At 62.3% G+C, this 23,793-nt stretch overlaps 1 protein-coding gene across 2 annotated transcripts in view; it reads left to right on the plus strand.

Moving 5' to 3' along the window:
* The window catches only part of GRK5 (G protein-coupled receptor kinase 5), a 158,252-nt gene extending 135,323 nt beyond the window's left edge, over nt 1–22,929 (plus strand). For both annotated transcript variants that reach the window (XM_084904472.1, XM_084904473.1), the window contains 12 exons: nt 5,448–5,548; nt 6,178–6,270; nt 9,299–9,362; nt 10,201–10,341; nt 13,280–13,470; nt 15,709–15,746; nt 17,461–17,550; nt 18,157–18,365; nt 20,062–20,199; nt 21,165–21,302; nt 21,832–21,963; nt 22,496–22,929. In XM_084904472.1, the coding sequence (XP_084760598.1) occupies nt 5,448–5,548; nt 6,178–6,270; nt 9,299–9,362; nt 10,201–10,341; nt 13,280–13,470; nt 15,709–15,746; nt 17,461–17,550; nt 18,157–18,365; nt 20,062–20,199; nt 21,165–21,302; nt 21,832–21,963; nt 22,496–22,594 (1,434 nt within the window). In that variant the 3' untranslated portion in view covers nt 22,595–22,929. The remainder of the gene's footprint in view (nt 1–5,447; nt 5,549–6,177; nt 6,271–9,298; nt 9,363–10,200; nt 10,342–13,279; nt 13,471–15,708; nt 15,747–17,460; nt 17,551–18,156; nt 18,366–20,061; nt 20,200–21,164; nt 21,303–21,831; nt 21,964–22,495) is intronic.
* The last annotated feature ends 864 nt before the right edge of the window (nt 22,930–23,793 follow it).

A 23,793-nucleotide genomic window follows, 5' to 3' on the forward strand; every position in this document is an offset into this window, starting at 1 on the left:
GGCCCACCTCCTGGTCTTACAGATGGCGAATTAGTCTGGGTTCTTGGCACCAAGGGGCAGACACTGAGTCCAGTTGCTCAAACAAAGGAGGAATGTATTGGCAGGTGGGGGATGATTGAATGAACTTGAGAGAGAGAGACACGGCTGAGGAACCGGGATGCCTCGGCCCCTGCTGGCCACCCCCACGCCTCCAGCCCACCGTTTTGGCCTGAGACAGGCACTCCAGCCAGTTGTGACTAAGACAATCCCAAAGGACTCTCACTGACTCCATTGTCATGAAGGCTGGGGGTCGACCAGATGGCCTGTTGAAAGTGCTTCTGATGGCCGAAGCTGGTTTGGCTCAGTGGTAGAGCGTCGGTCTTCGGACTGAAAGGTCCCAGGTTCGATTCCGGTAGGGGGTGTGCAAGAGGCAACTGGTCGATGTTTCTCTCTCATCGACGTTTCTAGCTCTCTATCTCTCTCCCTTCCTCTCTGTAAAAAATCAATAAAATATATTTAAAAAAAGAAAAAAAAAAAAAAAGAAAAGAAAGTGCTTCTGATGGCCAGACCCTGTGCTCCCTGCTGCCTCTCTCCTGCAGGCATACGCATTTCTTCCCCACGTGGACGGGTCTCCCCTGTGCCAGGAGCATCACCATTCACCCCAGCAGAGCGAGTGGGGCGAGAGCAGGACTGGGGGACAGGCCGGCCTGGGTTGGGGTCTCAGGTCCACTGCTGACCGTCAGTCTGTGAGCGGGTAAGGGGAGCACCCAGCGTGGTGTGGACCCTGATGGGACAGGAATGAGCAGGAGCGATGCTGAGGCCCAGTCTCTGCTGGTGACCAGGAACAGCCTCCTCCCCGCTGCCCCCCACTTACAGTTGTTCTGGGGAGCAGCAGAAGTAGAACGTTGTGGGGAAACTCACGTCGAGGCATCCTGACCGTCAGGCCGCCCCCGTCCCAGGCGCTCACAGCGGAGCCCGGGTCCCACCCGCCCTCGCCCACGGCCGGGCCCCGGCAGCTGTGCGCAGAGCTTTGGGCCGCTGACGCAGACCCCCCTCGTGACCGGTCTGTGGGCGGCCGGGTGTGTGGTGAAAGCACGCCCCCCCTGCTCCTGTGCTGGAGGGGGAATGGAGGCCCCCCCCCCCAAAAAAAAAAAAAAAAAAAACCACAAAAAAAACAGCTGCCTCCACCCCGGTCTGGGCAGGATGGAAGGACCGCCGGGCAGCCCCTCGTGTGGGAGGCCGGGGGACCCTGGACCCTCTTTTCTCCCAGAGTGCCTTGCCTCTCGGCCGCCCCACTTCTCCTGAAGGCCGCGCCCGTCCACACTGGGAAACGGCACGCAGTTTACATGGGAAATGTCAGCTGCCCACATATGAAAATATACACGTCATTAAGGCCTAAGTGCTTGCGTCTGGAGATAGAGCGGCCGTCTCCCGGGCTGACCTTTTGTTCGCTGATGGAAGCGCCGCTAACGAGCGTGGAGCTCCTCCGCGGAATGTTTTCATATGTTGAAGCGAAGCACATGGTGGCCGTTAGCCTGGGATGGGGGGAGCATTATACAAATAGCATTTGCCCAAACAGGCAGAGTCCGCTGCACCTCATTCTCCAACCCCATGGCCCTAAGAAGGGCTTTCTCCTCAGGGCCAAGGTCACATCCCTCACGCTGTCTGAGAAGGACGCCTTGGGGGGCACAGTGATTGGGGGGGGGGGGTAAGGCTCGGAATAGATTGCCAGGGGCCAGCAGTGCGGCCGTGGAGGGGTCCTTCCCTCCCTGGTCTTTTCTGTCAGTCCCCTCTCTGTGCCACGCGTGGGTTGATCAGCTGGGCCCGGAGGGGTCTTCCCAGGAGAGCCCTCTGCGACCTCCTCCTCCTCCCGCTGCTCCATCCTGTGACCCGAGTCTCTGAACAAGTGCAGTGTTTCCCAAACTTTTGACATATGTGTACCCCTTCTATAATTTTCGTAACGCTGAGTGCCCCTCGTACTCATGAGAACGTAGAATTAGGCACAGCTAAGCACAGTGCAGGGCATATCCCCACCAAACTCCGGTGCAACGCGTACCCCCACCAAACTCTTCCCGTACCCCTGGGGGTACGCCTACCACACTTTGGGAAACGCTGAAGTAGAGGGTATGTGCATCCAGAGGGCTCCGAGGGTGACCCCAGGATTATCGACCTCTCCCTCAAGGCTCCCACTGCCCCCCAACAGAGCTCTCATTATTCCCTCACCGGTTATGCAGAGGCCGCACACCTCGGGTCTGAGAGGACTCACTGGGTCATTATGTCCCCGGTGCCACCCGGTCTTAGAGGCCTGCAGGCTGGTCTACCTGTGGGTGTCAGTGCAGTGAAGCATGGGCGCATGGGGCACTGCAGCGCCACCTTGTGGACTAACCGTCACACTGGCTGAGGCTGGATGACCTGGTGGGTGCAGGCAGAGCCCACGGGGCTTGGCTTTTGGCTGCCTGGGCACTGAATCATTCCTGGTCGATAATGTGCCTGAATATGGTAGAGGTTTCCTTTTTTTTTTTTTTTAAGTATCTTTTATTGATTTCAGAGAGGGAGAGAGAGATAGAAACATCAATGATGAGAGAGAATCACTGATCGGCTGCCTTCTGCACGCCCCCCACTGGGGATCGAGCCCTTGACTGGAATCGAACCTGGAACCCTTCGGACGCTCTACCCACTGAGCCAGACCGGCTAGGGCAGAGGTTTCCGTTTTGATGGAGCAGAGATGAAAGCGGTCTGGCCGAGGCCACGGGTCTGAGGGCAGGGTCGCTTTCTTCCCTGTGGGAGGGGACAGAGCTCTCTGGCCAGTGCCCCGGGCTGCGTGGCCTTGTCTCGCAGGCACGCCTCGCTGTCTTGAGCTGTCCAGGGAGGTGACCCCAGAGCCCTCCTAAGAGCCGCTGGGGTCCTCATGACTGTGGTCAGAGGGGACTTTCTGGCAGAGCCGAGGGCGGCCAGCTGGTTGGCTTCGGCTGCCGTGACCATCGGGGGCAGGCGTTCACGGCGGGGCCTCGGGGGGAGAGAAACCCTGTTCCAGTCCCCCCTGGGCCGGAAGCCACACATTTGAAAGGACTTAGACCCCTAAAAGGCAGTGTCCGTCTCAGCCAAGGCCCGCGGGCTGGCGCTGGTTGAGGAGACCCTGTGGTGGCCAAAGAGTAAGTGTCACTTCAGGCCCTGCTGGCGGGAAGGGGTCCCAGGACCCGGGGGACTTCCGCGGAGACCTTCCGGCTGCTGTTCGTTCTGTAAACACCCGAGGCCTCGAGGCCCTTGCTGTTGGACATGGAGGAGGATGGCGCCCATCCCTCCTGCCCACCCTGACCCTCAGCTTCCTCCCAGAGGGACAGGCCCTGGTAGAAGGAGCCACTGCGCTGCCCGGCCCAGCTCCCCTGCTTTCCCGATCCCCAGGCGGCATTGCTGCCCGGCCCCCTGGCCTGTAGGGCACACCCCACCTTCAGCCCACCTCACAGGGCCCCTGGGACCAGGAGGGGAAGGGATCGGAACCGTCTTCAAGGACAGGGGGTGCGGGGTGGGGGCTGGGGGCTGAGGCCTCAGAGCCTTTCTTACGAGAGGGGGTACACTCGGTGCGTGGAGGGCCCGGGAGCCTTCCTAATGGCCTCCCCCCGAAATTCACCTCTCCCCCTGCAATGCCCTCCGAGCAGCTGCTCCGTCTCCCCTGGCGTCTGGGTTTCCGGTTCTGACTTGAGCTGGCCAGCCGCTTCTTCCTCCGTCTCACTGGCAGAGGTGGCACTCCCTGGAGTCACTTGAAAGGGGTTTGGTTGGAATCCTTAATCTCTTCATGTCGAGCCAAGGACTGGCCTGAAGCCCCCGGTTGTTACACTGAACACATTCTTAGCTGCTCATTAACTCCCGTCCGGCTTCGGCGTGGGCAGAGCCCCCGGAGCCCCCCGCCAGCCGGTGCCAGAGAGCGGGGTTGGGGTGGCTGAGAAGGCCGCCAGGTGGCTGTCCTCAGCGGCAGGTGGGCGGGACCGTGAGGGGAGGGAGGTCTGAGGCCACATTCGGCTCTGCCTCTGCCCCATCCTCCCTGCAGCCTTTCCCCGATGACCCCACCCCGGGAGCTCTCCTCCTCTCCTGGCCCAGTGGCTCGTTGCCCTGAGCTGCCCTCTCCGTACCGGCTCTGCCTGCCTCTGCCAGAGCACCCGGGGGTGTCCTGGTCAGCCCCAGGGCGAAGGCCGTGCCTCAGAGGCCTCCTGGGAGGTGGGGAGTGGATGAGGGAGCACAGGAGGCTCAGACAACCCCCCACCCACCCACCCAACCTCCAGTCAGACTCATCTGGTGATTTCAGAGAGGAAGGGAGAAGAAGAGAGGGCTGGAAACATCAATGATGGCAGAGATCCATTGATTGGCTGCCTCCTGCTCACCCTACACGGGATCAAGCCCGCAATCCGGGCATGTGCCCCGACCAGGAATCAAACCCTGACCTAGTTCATATGTCAACACTCAAGAGCTGGGAAGAGAGAGCAAGTCTTTCCTAGCTCAGCATCTTTGGGAAAGAGGCGTCTGCACCCCATCTTTCTGAGCCCACTCCCTGCAGTTTTCCCAATTAATCCTGTGATTTATTAAAAGCCCAGCTGGTGAGTGAGCAGCGGGAGGAGGGTGATGGTGCGGGGAGTGGCGGGGCGGGAGGGGCCGCCTGCCCGGCTGGCTGCTGCTCCCGGGGAGGACTCTGGAGCTGTCCTTCCAGCGGGAACCGCTCCGGCCAGGCAGCTCAGCCGAGGCGGAGAAGGCACTGACAGGACGTTTACTGCACACGTTTCCGTCACGTGCCAGGGTCTGGGCCAAGGGCTTGATCTGGTGGTTTTATTGATTCCTTCTGAGAGAAGCTGTTATTTCTGATCATCTTCCTGATCACTGAGGCTGAGCAGGGGCCCGCGGCTACAAGGAGCAGATGTGGGGTTCGAGCCCTGGTGTGTCGGTGCCAAAGCTCTGATCATAGCGCTGCTGAGCTCCCCGCCCCTCGCTGCTGGGTCGCCCTGTCTGCTTTCCCTTTTACCCCTTCCAGATCCTTCTGTACGTGACCTTGAGGCTGGGCAGGGGTTCATCTCAAGTCTGCCCCTGAGGAGACAGTCCCCGGGGGGGGGGGGGGGCGGCTTATTGCACAGCCCCTCCCACTGGGAGCACTCCCATCGAGAGCACTCCCACCACATCCGGTTCTGCCACAGACCCAGGACACGGGCCGTCCTTGTCCATGTTCTGCACACGAGGGCAATGGTGCTCAAAGGATCCATGTGACTTCCAGGAGGTCCCCCCTCTGACAGCGGCCGAGCAGTACCCTGACTCGAAGTCTGGGCCCGTGCACCCCCTTCCGGCCCAGCCACCTCCCTGCACCCTGGGCACTGAGCAGGCGGCCCAGGGCCAAGGGTGGGCGGGCAGGGAAGACCACCCTCCCTTCACTCACTCACCCAGCCGCCCTGCGCCTCCCCCTCAACCGCCACCTCTTCTCTTCCCTTCAGTCCCCGGTTTTCGTCGCCCAAGTCGGTCGGGACCTGGTCTCCCAGACGGAGGAGAAGCTCCGACAGAGGCCCTGCAAAGAGCTCTTCTCGGCCTGTGCTCAGTAAGTGGCCGTCTCCCTCCCTCCTTCCCTCCTTCCCTTCTTCCCTTCCGCCCTCCCTCCCTCTCCTTCCCTCTCTCCCTCCCTCCCCCCCTCCCCCACACACGCAGGTGACCAAAAGCTCTTCTCAGAGATGAGATCTCCCTGAGGCTCCGCTGGTCCTGAACCCGGGCCATAGCCTGGGCCCTCAGGGCCACACACCCCCCCTCGGCCCTGCCACCCACTCTCTCAGAGTCTCTCCCCTGCACCCAGCAGAGTCGTCTGCCTCTGTTGTCATGTCAGCACCCATCCCCTCTACAGAGAGAGCTCCCTGACCTCCAGGGACCTCCCTGAACCCTCCTTCCTAACGTGTCCCTGGGGTCCTGTATTTAGTATGTGTCACTCCCCCCCTCCCGATGCCACCCGAGTGCCCGCTGCTGCCCCCCGGTGCTCGGTGCCTGTGGCAGGTGCTCGGTGCCTGTGGCGGGCCAGCTGGGCGTCTCCAACTGCCTCCTCCGAGGATGGGGCCGTTGGCCCCCGTGTGTCTGCCTTTCCCCAGCCTGGGAGGGGAGGAGGCCGGCGTGAACCGGCTGGACGCGGCTCTGCCCTTCTGAGACCAGGATAGTGAATGTCCGTCTGTTTCCCCCGAGTAGGTCTGTCCACGACTACCTGAGGGGAGGGCCCTTCCGTGAGTACCTGGACAGCATGTACTTTGACCGCTTTCTCCAGTGGAAGTGGCTGGAAAGGTGAGTGCCGCCCGGCAGTCCGCACGCAGGCGTGTGCCAGCGTGTGTGTGTGTGTGTGTGTGTGTGTGTGTGTATGGGGGGGCAGGTTTTCACCTGGGAAGTCATGTAAGAATCAGTCCCCTCCGTGGGCCGACGGTCCCCACAACGTGAACGGCCTCTCTCCCGTGAACTCCGCTCCCGTGGGTGCATCTGGAAGTGCGCTGCCCGTGCTTGCTAACGTGGCTTACCCTCCGCTCACCCCCTCAGGCTGTGTGACCCAGGGCCAACGCATCAACCTCTCTGAGCTTTTACTTGTCTGCACCGAGCACAGGAAATGGAGAAACGGGCCTTTTAAATCAGAGAAGTCAAGCCCTTTGCACTAAGTCGTTGAAGCCAGTGCGTCAGGACACTGGCCTAGAAACGTCCTGAATGACTGACAACCCTCTTCTTCCCTCTGTCCCCCCACCCGCCTCTACCAAGACCGTGGCCCCTTAAAGCGATACTGTTGAAATAGTAAAGGGATCTCTTTCCCAAGGTTAACCAAGAAATTCCTCGGAAATTATATTCCAATTAGTTCCCCAGCACAGGGCGCTGCGGTCACGTGCCCCACTGTCTGTTCTCCGTGCATCGTAAACTGTCGGGCCTGGGCGCCTGCATGTGGTTTCGAGGGCGGCGGTCAGACACGCTCCTGGGCGATAGCGGACGAGGCGCCTGGCAGGGAGCTCCAGCCCCGGCGCTCCTGCAGAGGAGAGAGAGAGCAGTGGGTCCCGCAGAGGAGAGAGAGAGCAGTGGGTCCCGTAGAGGAGAGAGACAGAGCAGTGGGTCCCGCAGAGGAGAGAGAGAGAGCAGTGGGTCCCGCAGAGGAGAGAGAGAGCAGTGGGTCCCGCAGAGGAGAGAGAGAGAGCAGTGGGTCCCGTAGAGGAGAGAGACAGAGCAGTGGGTCCCGCAGAGGAGAGAGAGAGAGCAGTGGGTCCCGCAGAGGAGAGAGAGAGCAGTGGGTCCTGCAGAGGAGAGAGAGAGAGCAGTGGGTCCCGCAGAGGAGAGAGACCGAGCATGGGGCCCTGCATAGGAGAAAGAGCATTAGGGCCCTGCTGTGCTGCCCACGGGGACCCCGCTGCCCGCGGACATGCCAGGGAGAGGGAGGCACAGCAGTGAATGCCGGGAGCGCCCTGGGTCTGGGACATCCTGTGAGAACAGGGGCGGGTTCTGGTAAAACCCAGGTCCGCTCAGGACCCAGCAGCCAGAGTTTACACGGAGACTCATTCAGGAGCTGCCGGCCCACTGTCCTCGAGCCGACCCAGGTCACTGGCCCAATTCAGTCTCGCGCCCACCTCGGCCCCGGTCAGCGCTCTGGGACGTGGGAGTTGTTCACAAAGAGTTCTGGCCCGGCTGGCATGGATCAGGGGTTGAGCATCGACCTATGAACCAGGAGCTCATGGTTCGATCTCCGTCAGGGCACAGGCCCGGGTTGCAGGCTCGATCTCCAGTGTGGGGCAGGAGACAGCGGATCAATGATTCTCTGTCTCTCCTCACTGATGTTTCTCTCCCTCTCCTTTCCTCTCTGAAATCGATTTTTTAAAAGTTGTTGTTGTTGTCTTAGCAAACAAAAAATATCAGTTCTGGTTCCGAGAGCCAGAGTTAACCTTGTAAAGTGGATTGTTTGTTGCTCACCCACCAGGTGACGGACATTTAGACGGTTCCACATGTTGGCTAGTGTGAGCAATGCCGCAGTGCACACAGGAGGACACGGTGGTGTGCACACTCCGTGCGATAGTACTCCGTCCTGGAAAGGGAGACCTTGCCATTTTCTGACAACGTGGGTCCATTGGGAGGGCACTTGCTAAGTGAAATAAGCCAGATACGAAAGACAACTATCACACAACCTCACTGATACATGGAACCTAAAGGTCAAATGCATAGAGGCAGAGAGTAGAGTGCTGGCTGCCAGGGTGGGGAGGGGAGGAGAAATGGGGAGATGTTGGCCAGAGGGGACAAAGCTTCAGTTTTGCAGGATGAGGATGCTGTGGGGGGTCTAATGGACAGCATGGTGACCCTAGTTAACAAATACTGCATTATGTGCTTGAAATTTGCTAAGAGGGTAGATCTTAAGTGTTCTCATTAGAAGGAGAGGGAGGGAAAGAGGGAGGGAAGAAGAGAGTAAGAGGGAACTATGGTAATAGCGCATAATTAGCTTGATTGTGGTGATCATTCCACAGTGTACATATCAAAACATCAAGTTGTACACTCAATCATACTCATAAAGCTGAAATAAAAAAGTTAAAAAAAAAAAAAAAAAAAGCAAGCTGATTATTCATAGCAAACCGACCGGGGGTGAAAAAGCACAAGCTGCCCGCAACTCGGGGCTCTAGGCAACCAGAGGGCCGTCCGGTCTTCACTCCCCGCCCTGCCTCCGGTCAGAGGTTGGCTTGGGCTAATTAAAGGGGAGTCGGAGACACTAAGTGATGGTGACTTCATAGATCCCGCTGGCAGACGGGACCTTGCCGTGTTGGAGCCCTGGGGGGACAGCAAAGGGGCCTGGGAGGTGGAGAGGTTGGAAGGGCGCAGTCCTGCTGGGCGGGCTGAGCTCGGTGCCGGCCTGAGCTCGCCGCTGCTCTGGCTGAGGTGCGCAGGGGCAGGAGGGCAGGTCTCCGTCATGCCCTCCGGGGGACACTGAGCCTCTGTGGCTCCGGCCCTCCCCTCTCCCTGCACTGGGCTCACAGCCTTCTTCGGAGTGGAGCCGCCTGAGTGGCACTGGGGGAGAGGGGAAGCCACAGGGAGAGGCCCTTGAAGCTGCTTTGGCTCCCGTGTTTCGCGCCTTCTGCCTTCCCGCTTGTCTCCCAGGCTGCAGGGCGGAGGGCAGGTGGCCTGGGTTTTGAACACCCAGCCTCAGAGCAAGCCCGGGGGGGGGGGGGGGGGGGCCTCTGCAGCCGTCATTCCTGGGGGTCCCCGGGCATGGAACTGTGCCTTGCACCGCCTAAGCCAAATGCTGCCGCTGTCTGTTGCATATGGGTTATGCATCTCACCACCATGATTCCTGCTTTTTTTCCAGGCAACCGGTAACCAAAAACACCTTCAGGCAGTACCGAGTGCTGGGGAAGGGCGGCTTCGGGGAGGTGAGTGAGCGCCCTGTTTCCGGTGACAGTCCCTGCGCTCCAGCCCCCTCTCCTGGCCCTTCTGTCTGCCTGAGGTGCCCCCACCTTTGCTCGGTCCAAGCCGTTTGGGAGGGTCAGGTGTGTCTGCAGTGTCTGGGGCTGGGGGTGAGGCAGCCTCGGGTTCAAGTCCGGGGAGGAGAAACAGGTGCCCTTGGCTGTGTTGGCGGGAGAAGGGAGGACACAGGGGGCCAGATGACACTGCTGTGTGGGCTGCTGTCCTCTGTCTGAGCTTCCCAAGGCGGGGGCAGCCTGGGCTCACTTAGGGGTGGGAAAGCTGAGGTTCTGAATGGTGAGGTGGCCCGGCCACAGGCACCCAGCCAGCAAGGGGCAGAACGGAGATGAGAACCCAAATGCCCTGTTTCCCGATCCTCTGAACCATACACTCAGGGTTCTCGGGGGGGATCTCCCGTCCCTGGTCCCCAACGAGCATCTTCCGCCTGTAGCCACTACTTGAAAGTGCCCCGCGGGCCATGGCTGCCTCTGGTTGGAAGCTGAGGACAGAGATCTAGTTGCCTCTGAGAGAGGGACGGGACCTCAAGCCCTGGCGGCCATCTCCGCAGTGCTGACCATGGCTCCTTCTACACCTCCCAGGCGGGGCTCCCTCCAGGGGACAGAGGCGGGAGGGCGAGGTGGGGCTGGAGCCAGATCTGGAGGGTGTGGTCCTGGGCAGCCGTGGGTTCAAGGCCAGGCACGGCCGGCTCTGGCTCCATCCGTTCCCGACCCCTCGGCCCAGCGTCCTGGCCACGGAGGCGCTCGGGCAGCCCCCGTGTCCCTGACCACGGTTCCTCCTTGCACCCAGGTCTGTGCCTGCCAGGTGCGGGCCACGGGGAAGATGTACGCCTGCAAGCGCTTAGAGAAGAAGAGGATCAAGAAGAGGAAAGGGGAGTCCATGGCCCTCAACGAGAAGCAGATCCTGGAGAAGGTCAACAGCCCGTTCGTGGTGAGTGTCCGGGGCCAGGGACCGGGGCTTCTGTCCCTTGGGAAGTGGGTGGCCCTGCAGTGTGGCAGCTCCCCATCGCCAGGGAGACGGGATGCAGTGGGAGGACCGCCTGCCGAGAGGCAGCCAGGCCCCGCCTGCTTCCCCACGCGCCTCTGGGTCCTGGTGGCCCATGGCGTCCCGTCACAGAGCAGGCCTGGCCGCCCTGTGTGTGGGCCCGAGGCCTCTGACCTGCAGGACCACCTGGCACACTGCTCAGTGGCCTGAAGAAGCCCCCCAGGGCCCAGCCGGGAGCTTTGTGTCCTCGGTGTCGGTACCCTGAGAGGCGCCATGGTGTGCGCATCTGCTATGTTCCTCAGTCTAGGCTTCACTCTGCTGCTGTAACAATTATACCCCATCTCACCGCAGCTGGAAACAACCAAGACCGTTCTTTTTTTATTTTTTGTATCTATTGACTTCAGGGAGGAAAGGGAGGGGAAAAGACAGAAACATCCACGATGAGAGAGAATCATGGACCGGCTGCCTCCTGCACTCCCTCCTCTGGGGATGGAGTCCCAAATCCAGGCCTGTGCCCTGACCGGGAACTAAACCACGACCTCCTGGTTCATAGGTCAACACTCAGCCACTGAGCCACGCTGGCTGGGCCAACCAAGACGGTTCTGTCACTCACATGGAGTCCGGTCAGATCGCCCCCACCCCTCCCCGCAGCTGCCCCGTCCGGAGTCACGGAAGTGTGCGCAGGGGCCTGCGGGGACCGTCACAGCCTCGGCTGCCGTGGCGCTCCTCACTCCCGCCCACAGCCCGTGGGCCAGCGCCGGTCCCTGCCGGGCACAGGCCAGCTGCAGGGGCGGGGGGGGGGGGGGGGCGGGGAGGAGACTTGGAGAAGCACAGGACATACGGTCTGCTCTAGACGTCCGCCACATGTCACCATAACAAACAACATGTGCGCCAGGTGGAAACGCCAGCAGCACAGGCGGAGACAGAAGGAAACCAGAAAGCTCCCTCTGCGGAACCATCCCCACATGCCGGATTCATTACGTTTAGCCAATGGGTTCTCACTAGACATCTCAAGCTTCAGTCTTCTCTTCCCCTTACAATGTACAATAGATCTTAAAACAAACAAACCCAGCCCTGACCGAGCATCTGCCTGCAGACTCAAGGGTCCCAGGTTCAATTCCGGTCAAGGGCATGTACCTTGGTTGTGGGCACATCCCCAGTAGGGGGCGTGCAAGAGGCAGCTGGTCGATGTTTCTCTCTCATCGATGTTTCTAGCTCTCTAGCCCTCTCCTCTCCCTTCCTCTCTGTAAAATATCAATACAATAAAAAATAAAAAACCCAGACATAGCTGCACCTTTAACAAAAAACAAAAACTGTACCCCCTTCCCTTGAGACATGGGAGAGAGGGACCCTGGCCTGTGGGGGGGCCCCCCAGGGGGGAGAGTGCATCCTGGGGGTGACACTGCTGCGGACGAGGCTGCGCCCCTGAGCACCGGCGTGGCTGCGGACGTGTCCGTGGCCGCATTCCCTGGCCGAGGCCTGGCTGCGTCGGAGGGTGTGCGCTTTCCCTGTGCTCGCGGTTCCCAAGGGGCTCTCCAGGCGGGGCGCCCAATTAAACGCCCACAGCTGTGCCTGGAGGCGAGCGAGGTGTCAGCCGAGGGCCTCCGTCACTCCCTCGAGGGGGTGGTTTTATGAGGTGACAGAGGTGTGGCCTCTGTGTCTGACCCGGCCTGCCCCCCCCCCGCCCCCCCAGCCCCGCCCAGGGGAACATGCCGTGTGGGAGGTGGCGGTCAGCGTTTTGGCCGTGAGCCTGGGTCACAGCCCTTTCCACAGTGACCCCAGGTCACCGCCTCCAGGCTGCCCGTGGAGTGAGTCCTCAGGGGCAGGGCTGGCTCTCGGGGTCGGTGATGGTGAGTCCCGCTCAGGGGAAGGGTTGGGCCTGGACCTTCCTCGACGGTGCCCCGTCCTCTGCCCCCGGCAGGACGGTCCCGAGCGCCTCCCGGAGCCCTTCCTCGGGGTCACCTGGTCAGAGCTCTCGCCTTTGGTGCAACCCTCACCTCTCCTCAGCGATGGCCCCGTGGTTCCTGTGTTTGCACCACGTTTTGTGGCGGCCAGATTCCACGTGTGCCAGCCCCTCAGTGGAGAAGTGTCCTTTGCCCCAGACCCGGTCCTCCCCCTCCTCCTCCCCTCACCCCCCAAGCCCTCATCCACGGAGCGCAGGCGTTGGTCTCTGTCTGCACGGGGCTGGCTCCTCTCTGTGCTGGTCCCTCTGCCAGGCGGGTCCTGCGTGCAGGAGGAGGCCGTCTTTGCCAAGTTGTGTTCTGCTTCCCGAAGCCCCTAGCCCAGTGGTCGGCAAACGCATTAGTCCACAGAGCCAAATATCAACAGGACAACGATTGAAATTTCTTTTGAAAGCCATTTTTTTTTTTAAACTTAAACGTCTTCTAATACCGCTTCTTCAAAACAGACTCGCCCAGGCCGTGGTATTTTGTGGAAGAGCCACACTCAAGGGGCCAAAGAGCCCCATGTGGCTCGCGAGCCGCAGTTTGCTGACCACTGCCCTAGGCTACCACCCAGCCCCCTGCCCGGTCCCTGCGCTACTGGTGCCCGGAGGGAATCTTGGCCCTGCTCTTCTTGACCAGCCACAGGGACCACACAGTTTGACTGATGCCCGCACATGCTTGTGGTGTGAACGCAGGAACGCCATCCTGGCAGGCCCCTCCCCTCGCCTCCTCACCGGGAACCCAGCTGGGAAGGAGGGGGTCCTTCACCCGCTGAGAGGGCCAGCGGGCAGGGCACCCCGAGGCTGCCAGGATTCGGGGGTGGTGTGAAGGCACTGCCCTCCCCTAGCCCAGCCGTCCCGCAGCCGCACGGGCCCCGAGGAGGGAGGGCGGGCGTGGGGGCGGTGGCAGGACCTCACTGCCGCGCTGCCCTGTGCTCCCAGGTCAACCTGGCCTACGCCTACGAGACCAAGGACGCGCTGTGCTTGGTGCTGACCATCATGAACGGGGGCGACCTGAAGTTCCACATCTACAACATGGGCAACCCCGGCTTCGAGGAGGAGCGCGCCCTGTTCTACGCGGCGGAGATCCTGTGCGGCCTGGAGGACCTGCACCTGGAGAACACCGTCTACAGGTGGGCGCCCGCCGGCTGCGCCTGCGTCCGGGAGGGTGGGACCACCGCCCGGGGGCCGGGGCCTGGCCATTGTCCTGGTGAGGGTGCAGACTCCCACTGGCACTGAGGAAGTGAGGTGGGCTGCTTAGGGGGCAAGTGTTCTGGGCCCCGGTCTCCTCCAGTCCGGTGCCCGGGGAAGCTGGGTGGGGCCTGGTGGGCGTGACCTGGACCATCAGCCCAGGGCCTCCGTCAAGACCAGCCCCGGGAGGACCCGGGGGGTCACCACCGTAAACAGGCCTGCGTCCATCCATACTGCCCGGCGTGGCAGGCCCAGGGTCCAGGTTCTGTGGGCAGCACCAGGGTGAGGCTCAGAGCCAATATGGTGGCTGGTGTTCGCCGGACCCCGCCTCCCACACCGCCCGTCACCGGGGGCGGGGCTTGTCTCACGGCCTCCACGAGCATCTTCGCAACCCGAAGGTGGACTCTGAAACAGGCCAGCGTCTGTTTCCATGGTGGCCGGTCTCCATGTGCTGGCATGGAAGTTACTTCCGCTTTTCAAAGGGGTCCAGGGGAATCGGCAGCACATTGATTTCCACCATCGTCTGTCTAAACACCCATAAAGCTCTTCAGTGGTGAGGAGCTTCCTGTCATTTCTATTCCCCACCTCCCTCCCAGAATGTTACCATAACGTAATATATTTTTGGCCTAAAAGTCTTTTATTGAAATATGTGGGTACACGGAAGATTTTTTTTTTTTTTTTAATTTCCTAGATCAGGAGGCTCTAAGTAAGTGGTCAAATAACTTCTTCTGTTGAGCTGCCGTTATAATTATTACGACGAGGTCCCACTTCTGATGGGGCCCCAGGGACCCCGCTTTCCTCCTGTCTTTGGGAAAAGGGCTGTTGAGAAAGGGCGGGGGGGCGAGGGGTTCCCCAGAGGAGGCCGGGGCACCTGGTGTCAGGGATCCAGAAATGCACATTCCTGGAACTGCCTGCAGGTGAGTGGGCTCCCACCGGGGTCTCCTGGGCAGGCCCCTGCGGCCCTCAGCCCTGGGCGTGGAGCTCTGGGCGGAGATTCCCCGGGGAGACCAAGAAGGCTTTGGAAACCAGGGGGGGGGTCTTGGTGGCATGCGGTCTCCCCAGTGACGCTTGTGTGTGGTTCTCACTCCATAGAAGGAGTCGGGATAGTTTTCCTAAGGGTTGAAAAAGAACCCTCCACTCGAGTGCCCTTCGTTTACCAAAAGGCCAGCCTCTCGCCTGGCGGCTGTGGGCTCGGCCTCTGCCCACTGGCCTTTTGGGGTCTGGAAGCCCGGCTCTTGCCCTTACTTGGGATTGTTAACACATCAAAAGAATGCAAATTCAACGACAACAGCAACAAAATGTACTTTGTGGTGAATAACTCCCTACAGACAGCAGTCATCACTGTGAGAGGCCCGCTGGCCCGCTGGCTGGGCAGTCACTACGCCCGCCCACCCGGGGACAGCTGCCGGCTGTTCCATAAACAAAGCCAGTTGGTGGAGAACAACCCCCAGTCCAGAGGCCGCGGACGGTTTGCCCAGCGGCTCACCTGAGAGGCACCCGCCATCCCGCCAGCCCGCCGGCTGGATGAGAACCTTTCACTTCTGCTGCCCCTGCCCCCTCCTGCAAGCAGGGGTTCCCTTTCCTGAGAGCGTGATGATGTCATCAAAGGGAGGCAGACTCTGGGGACAGGAGGAGGTGGCCGAGCTGTGCTCTCTTCCCCCTGTGGCTCCGCTGGAGTTGGGGAGGTGCCAGGCTCCTGGGGGCCCCGTACCCAGGGGGTCTTTCTCCGGGGGCACCATCCTCTTCCCTGCAGTTCTCGGTGCCAGTTCTGCAGCTGGCGCTTTGTTCTCAGAAGTGTCTCTGCCTTTATCCCCAGGCCCCGCTCTGTCTTCAGGGCTTCCTGAGACCTGGTTGGGAGGGGGGGGGTCTTCCCAGCCCCGGATGGGTCTGGCGCCACCCCAGCCAGCGGTATCCTCAGCCCTGGCGGCTGGCAGCGTGTAGAGGAGCAGGACCAGTCTCTGCCTCACCTCCTTCCTGTCACTCTCCAGCGAGGGGAAGATGCCTGTGGCAAAGGGCGGGAGGAGAGAGATCAGCCCAAGATTCTCTTGACCCAGAGACCAGACCCCCTGAGGTGGGAAGGAAACACTCAGGCCTGGCTGGCCCACGGGGGTCAGCCCAGATGCCAGTGCGCCCCGCCGCCCCGGTGCCCACACTCACACTCTGTGGTCTTTCCCTTTCAGAGACCTGAAACCCGAGAACATCCTGCTAGACGATTACGGTGAGTCCGGGAGGGGCAGGGAGCTCCTTTTCCTGCCCTGTCGCTGAGGCGAGCATCGCAACCCAATGCAGAGGGCCTCTCGGACACTCACAGCCCTGGGTCCGCCGGGGAGCAGTGGGCAAGGAGGAGGGGAGAGCCACCTCTCTCCTCAGTGCTGGGGACCCAGAGAAGACAGTGGGCATGGACAGAGCTCCGAGAGAGAGAGAGAGAGAGAGAGAGAGAGAGAGAGAGAGAGAGAGAGAGAGAGAGGTGGGATGTGGACGGGAATGAGATGAGGTGTCCAGGATTTCAGAGATGCCAGGCAAATACTGACCTCACACAGTTTCTCTGCGCTTCATCTTCCTTGTTTTTCAACGGAAGCATGGGCCCTGCCAGCTTAGAGGCCTGATGATGGAGGTGAGGGTCTGACAGGATAGCCTGAGGGGACATTCTTCGGTCAGCCACAGCCCGAGAAACGTGTTGGTCATTAGTGTTTGTGCGTCGCCACCTTTACCGTTTCACATGGATGGCAAGGGCGGCCACAGTAACCCCACCATTGTTAGCCTCTCACACTAACTGGTGGGAAACCGTTTCCACGCTTTTAATCTGACGAGCTTTGCCCATCTCCACAGAGTGGGCAGGGCCAGCATCCCTGTGCCCATTTCACAGATGACAAGATTGAGGCTCAGAGGAGCCACGCTGCCAAAGGTCACCCAGCGATATCAGTAGGGAGCCGAGATCAGAGGCCAGGTCTCCTCAGTGTGTGGATGGCCTGGCGATGCTGCCATGGGGGGCGGCAGGCAGAGGGTCCCAGGCCCCGCTCCCCTGCACGTATGAGCCCAGGGCCCACTGGGGTTCCTAGCCTTCTGGTCTCAGCACCATGCCCACCTTTGACCTGCATCCCCGTAACTTGAACCCACGTGCCCCCTTTCCCTCTCCTGCCTTTGTCCGGGGCCACTGAGCGGGGGCCTCACTCAGCTCCCACCTGGCGGGGTCCCTGTCACTGGGCCTTGCTCAGGCCCAGGCTGTGGGGGTCCTGGCCCCTCAGGGACAGGGGGAAGGGGAGGGGTCCTTCCTGCAGGGCCGGGTGCGGCTGTGGCATCTCCCTTGTCCCTGGAGGGCCACCAGGTGAGACACCGCAGAGGCTGAGACACCCCAGAGGCTGGCCCCAGCACAGTCGTCTCTGCTCTTGGGGTTCAGCCGGGGACCGGGAGCTCCAGGCCACCTCCCGGTCTCCGGGGCCCTGGGCGTCTTCCAGTCTTGTCTTTCCAGAGGGAGAAAACAGCCTCCAAAGACCATCTCGGCAGAACGGGAAGTTGCTTCCCTTTTAATTGCCTTATAAGTTTCCCCCTTAAGCAAACTGTTGCAAAACGTCGGGAGAATCTCGAATTTCTTCCCTGCAGCAATCCCAGCCTCGGGCCAAGGCGTTTTACGCGCTGACCTCGGCAGGCAGCATTGCATGCGGCAGGTGGCCCCCGTCCAGCCAAGTGTGAGGGCCCCGCGTCCGTGTGCTTCCCTCCCAGGGGGCGGCTTGCACGCCCTCCAGCACCTGAGTCTCCCCAGGGTCTGCCGTCGCCCCGAGAGGGTAGATCGGGGCCCCCTCTGCACGGGGCAGATGAAAACACAGTCCCGGTGCCCTGCCCGGGGGCACGCCGCCAGCCTGAGGCCCTGCCCAGGGTGGTCCGGTGTCACCTGACCGTCCCAGGGGCCCGCTGACCCTGCCCTTCCCCCTCAGGCCACATCAGGATCTCCGACCTGGGCCTGGCCGTGAAGATCCCCGAGGGAGACCTGATCCGAGGCCGGGTGGGCACTGTCGGCTACATGGGTGAGTGTGGGCGCGGCCTCCGAGCCCTCGGTCCCCCTCGTGGATCCCTGGCCTCATTGTGCCACTCTGATCAGAGGCAGGGTCTCTTCTGATGGCGGGAGGTGGGCGGTCTTAGCCGGGGCCGGTGGAGCCCCAAGGAGTGACGTGACTGGACCCAGCTCTCTGCACCCCCACCTGAGCCCACCTGCGTCTGAAGCCAGTCCACTTCGGGGCCAGTGGCCAGGCTGGCACTCAGCCATGCTCAGGAGGAGGCCCCGCTGACGTGGGGGTCCAGCGGCTGGTGGACAGCCTTTCGGGAGACCGGTGACCGGAGGGAGGCTGTTAGGAGGGGCTGGGCACAGCGCACTCCGCCTGCTGGGTGCCAAGCATGACTAAGCAGAGGGCAGCCTGGGCCCTGCCCTGCCCCCCGGAGCCGACTCCCGACCATCGCCCTGGGGCTGCAGGGAAGAGGCCCAGAGCTACATCCGGTGCCTGGGACCTGCTTCCCGCCAGGGAGGAGGAGGCCGGGCCCGGCTGGCATGAGGCACAGCCCACGCCGGGCGCCCGGGCTCCGTGCTGCCCCCGGCGGCCTCTCACCTCGCTGCTCGCTCGCTCCCTCCTCGCCAGCTCCCGAGGTCCTGAACAACCAGAGGTACGGCCTGAGCCCCGACTACTGGGGCCTGGGCTGCCTCATCTACGAGATGATCGAGGGCCAGTCGCCGTTCCGGGGCCGCAAGGAGAAGGTGAAGCGGGAGGAGGTGGACCGCCGGGTCCTGGAGACGGAGGAGGTGTACTCCCCCAAGTTCTCCGAGGAGGCCAAGTCCATCTGCAAGATGGTGAGCTCCGGGGCCCGCTGTCCTCCCCGCTCCCCCACCCGCCCCGGGCCCGGCCGCTTCCTGTCCGGCCCCGGTCAGAGCCCCGGAGGAAAGAGGGGCTGGACCTGCCTCCTGCCGTTTGCATGTGAGACACCGAGGGAGGGGCAGCATGCACACATGCAAACACACACCGGAACCCCCTGTGGCGGGGCCCCTGCCCGCCTGCCCGGGCCTCCCAGGAAGCAGGAGGTCATGGCCCTGCAGGTGGGTGGGGGGACCAGAGGAGCGAGGCAGAACAAGGGAGTCAACGGGGACGTGGCTCCTAGGGGTGCCTGAAAACCCGGTGGGTGTGCTGACGAGACTCGGTTCTGTCGGGCGAGGCCTGTAAGCAGTGGCACCGCACTGGGTGAGGGATAGAGGAGGGCAGCAGCATGTGTCCCGGGTCGGGGTCGGGGCTCAGAGAAGCAGGTCTGGAGAGGCCGCCCAACAGGGATATGGGATGTGCTGAGAGGGCAGAGGCGCAGAGGGCCCCTCCCTGCCCGTCTCATGGGCTTGGGCGCATGGCTTTGGGGCACCAGGACTTGGCGCTGCTGTTTCTCTGCTGCCCCCTGGTGTGCACTGAGGGAACGGCAGCGGCCACCCGGGGGATCAGGTGTCACTCCAATGTCCCTCACCTTCGTCAGCTGGAAGCATGACCAGAGGCCTTGCTCCGTCTTCTGACAAATTACCCTGTGCTGCTTCTGTGTGATTAACTGCGCTCTCTCTGGTCTGGCAGCCAGGCCGGCCCTGGCCCCTCCAGGCGCCAGCTCAGGGCACAGGAGGGCCTGACTATAAGGAGACCACGGAGGCCCCGGCAACGCCAGGCCGCCGGCCTGAGGAGGCCTCTCCACTCACAGCCAGGAGGCTGGTCCCTGACCCAGATTCTGTCCCTCCTCCGGTCTTGGCTGCCACAAGACCTTTCCCTGCTCCTGGGGTCCAGACATTCAGGCATCTCACTGTCCTCCACTCCCCACCCCGAGCCCCATCTCTAGGACAGTCCTCAGCCTACCTTCCTCAGGCCCCTGCTGGTCCTTAGTCCCAGCACTGGCCTCCCCAACCCCTATGGCCCCTCGGCCTCCCTCACCCCCAAGCAAACAGCCAGCTTTTGTTCTCTAACCCCATCTGTGGTGCCTGGATGGGTCCTCTAAATGTGATCTTCTGAGGCCAAACCCTCAGGGCCCTCTCTCCCTTCATCCCTCCTCTCTCCCTTCCTCTCCCCCTTCCTCCCTCCCTCTCTGTCCTCCTTCCCTTCTTCTCTCCCTCACTCGCCCCCACGGGTTTGCACTTGTGAGTTGAGTAAATGAACCAGAGACCTACAGACCGAGTTCTTGCCCTTTGTAAGTTCCCTGTGGCAGAAGGTCACACCGATTCAGCAAGCAGGGGCGCCCCGCGTTCACCAGGTGCTGGGCATGTGGTCACAGGGAGACACGGACGGGAGCCTTGCTCCCCTCCCGGGGCTCCAGGCTGTGAACGGGGGACCACGGAGCTCATCGCGGCTCCGGAGCCCTGAAGCCGGGCCTAAGCAGGGCGGGCGGTGTCTGCGGGCACCCGGGCGGCACCGGCCGGAGGAGGGACACGGGGAGTCCCAGGGCCGCCCCTGTGAGAGGGAGGTGACCACAGGCCTGCCCGGCTGGAGCGGCCCGCCCCGGGCACGGCCTCACAGGCTCTGTCCTCACAGCTGCTCACCAAGGACGCGAAGCAGCGGCTGGGCTGCCGGGAGGAGGGGGCGGCCGAGGTCAAGAGGCACCCCTTCTTCAGGAACATGAACTTCAAGCGCCTCGAAGCCGGCATGTTGGACCCGCCCTTCGTTCCCGATGTGAGTAGCTACCCCGCCCGACGGGGCCTGTGCCTGCTCTCAGCCTTGGCCTCGCCCACTGTCGGTCCTGGGCCTGGTCCATGGGCCGAGGAGACCCGTGGGCAGGCAGTGGCCTCTGCCCTCCGGGGACAGACGTGTCACCAGGGCTGGGGGTCCTGCTTCCGTCCTGGAGTCGCCTCCTCCAGGAAGTCCTCACCCTCAGACCTACAGGCCCCAGAGCCCCTGGGGGGCCCCCCCCCCCAACTTTGAGTTCCTGGAGGGGAAGGCCTGCGGGGGCGTCTCCGTGGGTCTCGGCAGAGAGCAGCCCCAGTGCGTTCTGGGGGAGTGAGATGGAGATATTCCCGCCAGCCCCAGTGCATTCTGGGGGAGTGAGATGGAGATATTCCCGCCAGCCCCAGTGCATTCTGGGGGAGTGAGATGGAGATATTCCCGCCCGCCCATGCGGCCCCAGGCTCCAGGGCAGCGTTTACAGCCCAGGCCCAGGGCTCCCCTAGCGTGGCCTGCAGTGGGGGGACCGGCCTGTGGGACTGGGACTTTCCCAGAATTCCTGAGCACCAGCGCCGGGACCCAGCCCGGCCCGTCTGGCTGCAGAGCCGGGCCCCTTGGTGCCCATAACGTGAGGAGGGGATGGGGAGGCGCCCCCTCACCCCGGACTGCGTGTCCCCGGCCCTGGGAGCCAGCATCCGCTCTCCCCCGGGTCGGGGGGGGGGTGGCCCAGAGCCCCAAGCAGAGCGGACTTTGGAACAGTTTCCCGTCCCCGTCCCGGGGGCCTCCGGGGAACAAAGACCGTCTGATGGAGGGGTGACTCAGGGATGGGGTGACTGGCCCTGGGCGCCCCGAGCTCCTGTGTCCCCGGCCAGGGTCCCGTTGGCAGACCTGAGAGCGGGCAGCCCGGGTCCGGGGGGGGTGGGCTCAGGCAGGGACGGTGGCCGGGGCAGGCCCGTGTGACGCCCGCTCCGCCCCAGCCCCGGGCCGTGTACTGTAAGGACGTGCTGGACATCGAGCAGTTCTCCACCGTGAAGGGCGTCAACCTGGACCACACGGACGATGACTTCTACTCCAAGTTCTCCACGGGCTCCGTGCCCATCCCCTGGCAGAACGAGGTCAGCGCCGGGCGGCCGCCTCGCCGGGGGAGTCCGGGAGGGTGCAGGGACGGCGGGGGCGGGTCCCAGGTCTGCTGGGCATGGGGGGTCAGAGGGCGGGGGCGGGTCCCATGGTGTGCTGGGCATCGTGGGGGCTCAGAGGGACGAGGAGGCCTGGGAAGGGAGGAAAATGGAGCTGGGACTGAGGCACAGATGGACTGCGTTGGAGACAGAGTTAGATGGAATGAGATGAAAATGATGGGGCGGGGGAGGGGCGGAGCCCTGGCAGGGGGAGGGGCGGGGCAGGGGCGTAGCCTGGGCTGGGTGGGGTGAGCAGGAGGTGGCTGTGGGTCTGGGGTGCCGACTTCGGCTTTCTCAGGGGAGAGGCGGCGGGCGGGAGGGCGGGCGCCGTCTAGTCTCGGCCCCGGTGGACGGAGGGCGGCAGACATCCTGGTGGGGCCCGGCTGGGGGTGGGCCAGGGCTCGGCGCTGGGACTGTCCACCCTGGTGACACCGCAGCCTCACTGCCCGCTGCCTGTGCGTTCCTCCAGATGATAGAAACGGAGTGCTTCAAGGAGCTGAACGTGTTTGGACCTAACGGTACCCTCCCGCCAGACCTGGACCGGAGCCACCCTCCGGAGCCACCGAAGAAAGGGCTGTTCCAGAGGATCTTCAAGCGTCAGGTGAGCCCCCACCCCCATCCCCACCCCCGGGTCCTGGCCTCGGCCCGGGGACCGTGGCTCAGAACGTCCTCAGGGTTGAGACCAGCATGCAGAGCCCACATGGGTGTGGGGCCCGGGGGCTGGGGGGCAGGCAGCTGTCTGCACCCCTGAAACCCACTGGCTGAGGGGCCCAGGTGGAAGGGGCAGGGCCAGCCCCAAGTTGACCTTTAGCAAGGTTTCTCCACCTCGGCATACTGACCTTTTGGGTTAATTTTATTGTTGTTGACGGGAAGGAAGAGAGGAGAGAGAGAGAGAGAGAGAGACATTGATGAGAGAGAACCATTGATCGGCTGCCTCCTGCATGCCCCCTGCTGGGAATCCCGCCCACAACCCAAGCATGTGTCCTGACCAGGAATCGAACCGGGACCTCTTGGTTCCTAGGTCAGAGGCTGCCTTGCTCGCTCTCCCCCGCCCCGTAGCCCCGTCTTCAGGTTCAGAGGCCCCCACAGGACTGACCTGCCTCCTCTCTCCCTCCCCCCGCCCGCTCTCCCAGCACCAGAACAATTCCAAGAGTTCGCCCAATTCCAAGACCAACTTCAACCACCACATAAACTCCAACCACGTCAGCTCCAACTCCACCGGGAGCAGCTAGTTGCCGCTTGGCCTGGAGGTCCACGTGGGACGGGCGAGGCCCTGTCCTCAGGAGCAGAACTCGTGGCCGGCGGAGCGTCCACGCCGGAGGGTGGACGGGCGGCCGGCCCGGAGCCGGCGAAGGAAGGAGGCGCCCCCGGGCACGGAGCCCCGGGTCCCCAGCTTCCACTCAGGTCTGAGCAGACGCGGCCCCGCCGGGAGGACCGGCTCGGTCTCTGTCGCCTATGGCAATAGCACTCCGGCCGATAGGACGGCGACGGGCCCGCGTTTTAACAGCATCCTGACGAGGACGGAACTTGGTCTTTATTATTTTTAAAGAAACGTTTTGTAAATTTCTCTATCGCCTCAGTTTACATTTTGTATATTTGTATTTAAATGAAAGTCAGACTTGGAGGGTGTATATTTTCTGTGCAGCCACTGGTAAGCCATGTGTTTTCAGACATTTTAGAGGGGGCGGGGCGGGGGGCGGGGGTGCGGATTTACCAAAAAAAAAAAAAAAAAAAAAATGTGACTCAAGACTTCCACAGCCTCAAATGAGAGACCGTTTTTATTAAACGTAGAAAATGACTCACACGCACCTTGAAAGGGTTGGTGGCATCCTCTCTCTCATCTGTGCCGGGATGGCCATCACTGTCCTCTCTCTGCCCTGTGGGCACGGCCATCACCACCCTCTCTCTGGCCTGTGCCGGGCACAGCCATCACCATCCTCTCTCTGCCCTGTGGGCATGGCCATCACTGTCCTCTCTCTGCCCTGTGCCGGCCATGGCCATCACTGTCCTCTCTCTGGCCTGTGGGCATGGCCATCACCACCCTCTCTCTGACCTGTGGGCATGGCCATCACCACCCTCTCTCTGCCCTGTGGGCATGGCCATCACCACCCTCTCTCTGCCCTGTGGGCATGGCCATCACCATCCTCTCTCTGGCCTGTGCTGGCCATAGCCATCACCATCCTCTCTCTGCCCTGTGGGCACGGCCATCACCATCCTCTCTCTGCCCTGTGGGCATGGCCATCACCATCCTCTCTCTGGCCTGTGCTGGCCATAGCCATCACCATCCTCTCTCTGCCCTGTGGGCACGGCCATCACCATCCTCTCTCTGCCCTGTGGGCATGGCCATCACCATCCTCTCTCTGGCCTGTGCCAGGCATGGCCATCATCCAAATGGCCATCACCCTCTGGTCACTCGGAAGAATGGGAATTA

Source organism: Pipistrellus hanaki (assembly GCF_964339955.1).
Source record: "Pipistrellus hanaki genome assembly, chromosome: 14".
NCBI lineage: Eukaryota > Metazoa > Chordata > Mammalia > Chiroptera > Vespertilionidae > Pipistrellus > Pipistrellus hanaki.